Below are 7,063 nucleotides of genomic sequence, written 5' to 3'. Positions count from 1 at the left end.
GGAGGCGAAAGTGAAACTAGCGCGGGGCCCTGAGGGCAGTGGGGGGGGGCCGGGCCGGGCCGGGCTGCGCGGCGGGTGCGGCTGCTGGTTCGGCACTGCGGCCCGCTTTGCCGACCTAGGCACCCATGAATGCAGGTCCCTTCCCGCTTCCGGGGCCGCTGTCGCTGTCTCTTGATCCAGCATAGCCCTTTTGGGTTTTGTCTGGTGTTTGAAGCAGATCAAGACCGGGATATTAAAGCCCAGGCTTGGCTGCGGGTCTCCAGGGTACTCTCAGCCCCCTCCGTCCGCAGATGGAGGAGGCAGATCGTACTCTATGAAAGAAAGAAATAGGAGGTCTGTTTGGTAAACTTAGTGGCATGAAATACGAGGGAATAGTAGATCTATAACCATAGCTATGAATAAAAGCTGTGGAACAAAGTAACTGACAGTTTTTATGGTTTTTAATTAGGATCGTTACAGTGATGCACTAAGCCATGGCACAGAACAATCAAAAATTTTTTTGCTTTTCTGTTGCAAAACACAGCAAAAGCAGAGTTATTGGAAGTACTTAAAAGCAGATGTTCGGTTTCTTTCTGGTAGTATCTGCCCCCTCCCCCCCCCCCCCCCCTTTTTTGTGTTTTTCCTCCACACCGTCGTTTCACCAGAGAGCTGTGTTCTTACTCATTGTGGCATAAGGACAAAATCCTCACTTTTTTAACAGAAGGAGGTTTGGGCTGTATATATTCATCCTACAGGTTCCTTCAATGTTCCTTTAAAGCAGTGAAATGAGCTCAAGGCACATCTTTTCAACAAAACATTAAGCCTACCCTCTGCAAAAATCTGTTCTGAAGCAATAGCAGGAACTGTCATGCCAAAACCTGATCCATGATGCTGTTCAGAAACACCAGTTATATTGGGCTGAAGTTAATACTTGAGAGTCTTGAGGGGTTGCCTTGCATGGAGAGCAGGGAAGAACAAAAAAGGAGACTGTTTCTCATGCCATGTCTGATCTTTTCTTACAGTACTTCTCATGAACTTTAGGTGGTCAAAAATAAAAGGTATCCCCCATTTTGTTTGTATTAGGATTGTGAGAAGAGGTTGGAATGAAAAGGCATGCAATAGCTGATGTGAGGGGAGATCATGTTTCCTGCTTTAGAAGTCTGTGTTACTGTTTGTAGCTCAGTTTAAGGCCAACCAAAAGGCAGCAAGATTGTTTTTGCTGTGCCTTGAAAAAAATCCAGAGGTCCGGGTATGTAACTTGAAGCCAAAATCTGATTTTATTCATTCTGGTTATATAAGTTACAGATATTACCAAGCTATATACAGAATTGCTCATACTGTTTTTTATTTTATTCGTGATGCTTGCTGAACTTATGTGCAGCTTGCTTTGAATCACTCAGTGTAATGAACAGAGATGTGTTTCTTTCTTTGAAATCTACTTCTACGTATCACAAAAATATCTCATTACTTTGTTTCCGCTCACTTGCTTTCAACTACTGTAAATAGCACGGATGAAAGGAGAAATGAAAGTAAAATCCATGTCTTACTGATTCAAGGAGGTTATGTTTTCATAGCAGAAGTCTCATTTTTACCTGCTTGAGAAAGCAATTAGGTGCAAATGTTCAAGGGTTTGTGTTTTAAGAACTTTGCATGCATTAACCATCTTGACTTGCATCTTGATCGAGCTGCATTTGTGAAATAATGGCCTTGGAGTTTATTATTCTATTAACAGAGATTTTAGGGATAACGCTGGGGGAAATAAAACCAAAACAACAAAACCAAACGACCCGAACTCAGCAGTAAACATGCCTGAAAGGAAAAAAAAAAGTATTTAAAGAGGGCAATTTACCGTTTTTACAAAAACTAGTTGTCCTGCTTATTAAATGAGCCTGTGAGAAGCATGTTATTACATGCAGCACAAGTTTCCACGTGGTCAGCAAATGCTGCAGCTCTTCAGTAACTGCTTTTTAAAACTGCTTCCCTGTTGGCATTGACCAGTTAGCATCCAAAGTGTATCAGATTGGGACTTTTTATTTGTAGACTCTCTGACAGTACTTGCTGGAGTATCTGAGTGCTTTCTGCCCAAACAGATTTACTTCTGCAACTATTTTGTGAGAGGGGGAAGTTTTACTGACTCTCTCTTCCAGTGGTGAAATGGAGACAGCCTTTTTAACACCACAAGTTTTATGTCTGCTTCCTTTCTGGAACTCCCTTCTCTCCCCAGCCTTGCCTACCTGCCTTTCACAACTTCTGCTGTGGTGTCAGATGAAAATCTATGCTGAAGGCAATTCACCTTTGGAGAACAGCAAACCCCAGACACCTCTGGAACATTCAGAGTGAGGGGAACAAGAATCTCTGCTTTGATACAGTATCTAAATCAGTGGTGTACAAGATTATGATTAAGCAGAAAGTATTTAACATAATAAATCCTAATTTCTCCAAACACATTAATATCTTTAGTTATCTTTATATGCTGTGTTCAGAAGCAAAACATTTTGTTCTTTATGCTCTCATATTTACAGCAATTCTATGGAAATTAGTTAAATTAGCAAGTAAAATTTATCTCTGCTGGGACCCCACTGAAGTCAAATGACTCCCAAGCCAGAAAGGATGTGTTTTTTTCTCGGTGACAACAGCAAATCTGACTTGCAAAAGGCCGTTTGAATCCCTAGGGAGAAAATTCCTTGTTTATATGCTATTGATAAGGAAGAGACCCAAGAATAACATAATGGTTTCCAGGAAAAGCTGACTTGCAGAGGTGACAGGAAAAAGAAATCATGACTTCTTTAACCCATCCGTTGTTCACACGATTACTAATTCTTCCAGTATGTGCACTTCAGTCAGTTGAGTAAGGAGAACTCAGCTAGAAGAAAAAAAGGAAAAGATTAGTCTCATGGCACTCAGAGCTGTTCATTCAAACGAAACTGCAGCTGAAACCTTCTCTGGCTCAAGGTAACTGCAGAGTCACTTTGACAATGTCATACAAACTGATAAGGATCTGACAATCCTGTTTCCAGTTATTTATAAAATCGAGGAATGCTCTTTAGAAGACATTGTTGTGATGAGAATAAGCATGGTATTTATTTCTATATGAACTTCTGTGCTTCTTGCAGCCTGTGGATACATATTGGTTTTTTGATGGGTAAGGGAAGCTGGACTGGGGGGGACAGAAGGGAATTCAGCAGGACTGCAGAAAGTATGTCTTGCTAAGACTGAGTTACTAAGTTGTAGGATATTTTGTCCTGCTACAGATTTCACTCTTGTTTTCCATCTCTCATACAATACTTTTCTATTGGCACTTCATGGAGTAGAAGTATTGCTTTAACAGTGCAGATTGCTTGCTGTACTAAGCCATCTCTTCAGCAGGGTAGATTGTTGTGAGAATTTTGATAAAGAAGAAACTTCCATATTTTCCTCATTTCCATTTAGCAAGGTAAATTGAATGAAAAAGGGAAGGAAGGAATTCTTTAAAAATCTTCATTTTTCTCATGCAATTTCTAGCGGGACTCAAAAAGATTTCTAGTAAGAGCTTACAGAAATAATCACTTACCATCTAGGAGCACTGAAGTACTCATCTTGGTACCTTTAAACTGTATTTAACACCTGCAGTTTGCTACCAGGCACATTCTTTTGGTGATATTATCACCCTGAACAATGGCCGTGGTCACAGCTTATTTTGAGCTGGTTTGAGATTTACTGTGCGTGCAAAAACAAACCAAAAATGTTTGGAGACTGATGTTAAATGAAAGTGAATCCAACTATTCTTTACTCTGATGAAACTTCAGGAAAGCAAATGGGTGCATAGTTCATAAGTGCAGTTGAGGAGGTCAGAACCATTTCCATGTGTTGTAAACCAAAATGGAAATAAGTGGGGACATGTCTTGGATTGGGTGGGGTAGGTTTTAACGCAGAATTTTAATTCAGGCTGGTTATTTAGTTTTCAGCTAAAGAACTAGTTTGTCACAGAGGAAAAAGTGAAGAATAAAAAAGGTTATTTTGCTCTTGAGTGGATCTTCAAGTTGTAATAAAGAATTCATCTATTTGTATATAAAGTTTAACTGGACTTCTAATCACTGACAATCAGGATTCTGGTTTAGTTTTGTTCCGTTTGTGGGGAAGGAGAAGTGTTTACAGAGAGGCAGGGGAGTTGGCAGGCTTTTAAATACATAACCATTTTAAGATCATAAATCATTGAACATACAGAAAGTTAAGGGCTAGTATTAAAAAAGGAGATTTTCTTCTAAAGCTGCTAGAGCCAAACCACTGTTGTGTTTCCTGAGAATAGTCTGCTGGACAAATCCCCACTGGCTATACACCATTGCTCTAAGGACTCCGAGCCATGATGATTCAGAACGTCATTTCTAGTCAATAAGGAAAAGAGGATTTTTTTTAAAATAGGATATTTGTAGAGTATTTTCCTAATCTTTCTGTATACTAAGTTAATAGTACTTTTCTTTGCTGAAATTGTTTTAGTTGACTTTTAATTTTGCACTTTGAAACCCCATGTAAAATCGTGCAGCGTGAAAAACTTGTGCAAGTTTGCTGGATTGCAAATTATTATGTTCCTTGGGCAGCTCCCCTGACCAAGCCCAGGCCTTTGCGCTGTCCAGAGAATTAGCATAAGTGACATGTGTTTGTCAGTGTAAAGCCTTTGTTTGTGCAAGAACTCTGGGATCTTTGTGTTCTGACATTTATGATTCATTGGCCAGCACGTCAGGCAATCTCAGTGCTTTCAAGATGCTTGCAGTATCCTGCACCATTTAGAATGGGAAATATCTGCACCATTGTTTCAGAATAATGCAGCAAGTGATGTCCAACTTCTTTCATAGTCGGACAAGCAGCCTTTTATTAATCAGCATCTGTGCTGTATCCTGTTTGCCTAATATTTACTTATGACGGGAAAAGTTTACAACTTACAGCAGTTTCAATGGCTGTGGGACTCAGGTGTTCTCTCAGCACAGCATAAACACTTGGAGACATTGGAAGAAGATCTGATGGAGAATGAGGTTCTGTAGAGTCATTTAAGCTAAAAAGGAAAGCAAACAAAAATATACAAAAATTAGCTTAGAAAAAACTTAAATCCCCCTAACTTTATGCATATCAGTGGAGTATGGTGAATGTTTAAGTTTGTTAACCCTGTACTCAGGCTTGCTGGTGGCCGTGTAAGCTCATGCCAACAACCTGGTATGCACTTAAAAATGTAAGAGGTAGAGTCAGGCTTGTCCTCTCTTTCCTTGGCCCTAATATCAGCTACTGGAGGAATAAAAAAAAGAGACAGGGAAAGGTAGGTCGATCAGAGTACCATAAAATCAACATTCAATTTTTACAAACGGTTTACCCCACGAATGGAAAAAGCACTGTACGGGTGAAGTCCTTTACTTCCCTTTCTTGTCATTAGCAGTCCTTGCCAAACTGTTTTCAAATAGTTTGGGGAAAGGAGGCAGGGGAAATTCTGAAATGGGATGTAAATTAAATAAAATAACAGTTGAAAAGTAACACACCTGTGAGGATACTTACATTTTGGAGACTGGGATAAATACAGAAGGAACATAACCTTTCCCTCCTCCATCTGAGGGCTTTGAGACTAGAATAAATAGTAGAGAAATTAAATATCGTCTAGTAATTTTATTATCTATTTGAAATTGATTATTTGCAGACAAAAATCAATTGAAAAGTCCCTGCATAAATAAATAGCCATAAAAGGGAGGGGAATTCCTGAGATTAGCCCTTGAGTTCAGGTCTTAGTCACAGAATTGCCTGTGCTCCCTTGATATGAATCACAATATAATACCACAACTGATGAAAGAGATTTCATTAGGCCTGCAAAGCAAATATACAATTCTTTAAGTTTTGTACTCTGAGCCTGCAGATTTCAGTTCTGCAAATGCTTGGAGCTCTGTCTCTACAGATACAGCTTCAGCAATCTCTTTTGCATGAAATTAAGAATATATGTAAGATTTTAGAGGATTGAAGCATTAGGCAAAGTCCACAGAGTTAAAATGAAGAGGGAGAAAAATACTGCAGCCTCCAAATACTTTTGACTCATGTAGGAATTTGAGTTCAAATGGAATTGTAACCTTTGATACCAAAAGTCTAGAAGAACATGTTTTATCTGTTAAAAGAATTAAGGTATTCAGGGCTTTCTTTAAGCAAGAATGAATTTGACCTAAAAATGAGCTGACTTATAACTTGGACAAAAGAGAACGTGGGCCTGAACATATTTGGAACCATCCTTGTTTAGCACTTTTTGCATTTTCCAGTGCAGCTGCCAGGGGGTTTCAGGAATATTGTCTGCCATAATAACTTTGTAATTGTGCAGTATATTGGGAAAAAGTGGTGCAGATAAACAGCCTTTGTTTCAGGGTTCTATTGCACAAAATGAAACCAAATAGGGCTTCCAAGCTGTTTGGGAAATACTGAGTTTTCTTGAAATTAAAGAGACAGCATGCTACAGTGTAACACAACTATGAAGCCAATAAGCAGGATTGCTTTCCAGTTTCCTCTCCTTTGAAGACCCAAGCACTGAATTTTGTGATGCATCAGTCAGGAAAAAAAAAAAAAAAAAATCAGTTTCTTAGCTTCTTTTAAATATTGTCATCACCTCTACTGTAACCTCTAAGAGCAGGGATGTATTTGAAAAATGAAGCTGTCTAAATGACAGACACACAGGCACATGTTAAAACAATTCTCTTGAAGATGACTATTAAAGGAGGCATGTTAATCTGTTCTCTCCCTCCTCTCCCCACATTCCTGAAATTGCCTCTTGACTTTGCAGCTGCTGTGCAGAAAGGGTAAACACAAAAGTGGAGCCTAACCTTCGTTTGGCTGACAGCTGTAGTGTTTGCCAAAGGCCTTATCTTTGGGGATATCTGGATACAGGTACTTCAGGGGGTTTTCAGGAACGTTGTCTGCCATGATAACTTTGTAATCGCGCAGTATGTCGGCAAAAGGCAGGGCAGCTAAGCGGCCTTTGTTATAGGGTTCCACCGAATGAAATGTTACATCTCCTGCAAAAACACAAAGGCACCATAACCTGTAGAGGATCAACTGCAGCTGGAACACGTTTTTGCCTTTCTTTTGAGGT

The 7,063-nt window shown here is 39.6% G+C and overlaps 1 protein-coding gene across 1 annotated transcript in view; it reads right to left on the bottom strand.

The window, feature by feature from the left end:
* Positions 1-1,007: 1,007 nt before the first annotated feature.
* STAT4 (signal transducer and activator of transcription 4) overlaps positions 1,008-7,063 on the bottom strand; it is a 39,109-nt gene continuing 33,053 nt past the window's right edge. Inside the window, exons 20-23 of the mRNA XM_040070521.2 lie at positions 6,795-6,986; positions 5,497-5,563; positions 4,897-5,005; positions 1,008-2,842 (exon numbers count right to left, since the gene is read on the bottom strand). Of these exons, the coding sequence (XP_039926455.1) occupies positions 2,816-2,842; positions 4,897-5,005; positions 5,497-5,563; positions 6,795-6,986 (395 nt within the window). The 3' untranslated portion in view covers positions 1,008-2,815. The remainder of the gene's footprint in view (positions 2,843-4,896; positions 5,006-5,496; positions 5,564-6,794; positions 6,987-7,063) is intronic.

Source organism: Hirundo rustica, chromosome 7 (assembly GCF_015227805.2).
Source record: "Hirundo rustica isolate bHirRus1 chromosome 7, bHirRus1.pri.v3, whole genome shotgun sequence".
NCBI classification, from domain to species: Eukaryota; Metazoa; Chordata; class Aves; order Passeriformes; family Hirundinidae; genus Hirundo; species Hirundo rustica.
Note: the sequence above shows the minus strand (reverse complement) of the source record. Positions and strands in the feature narration are given on the sequence as shown.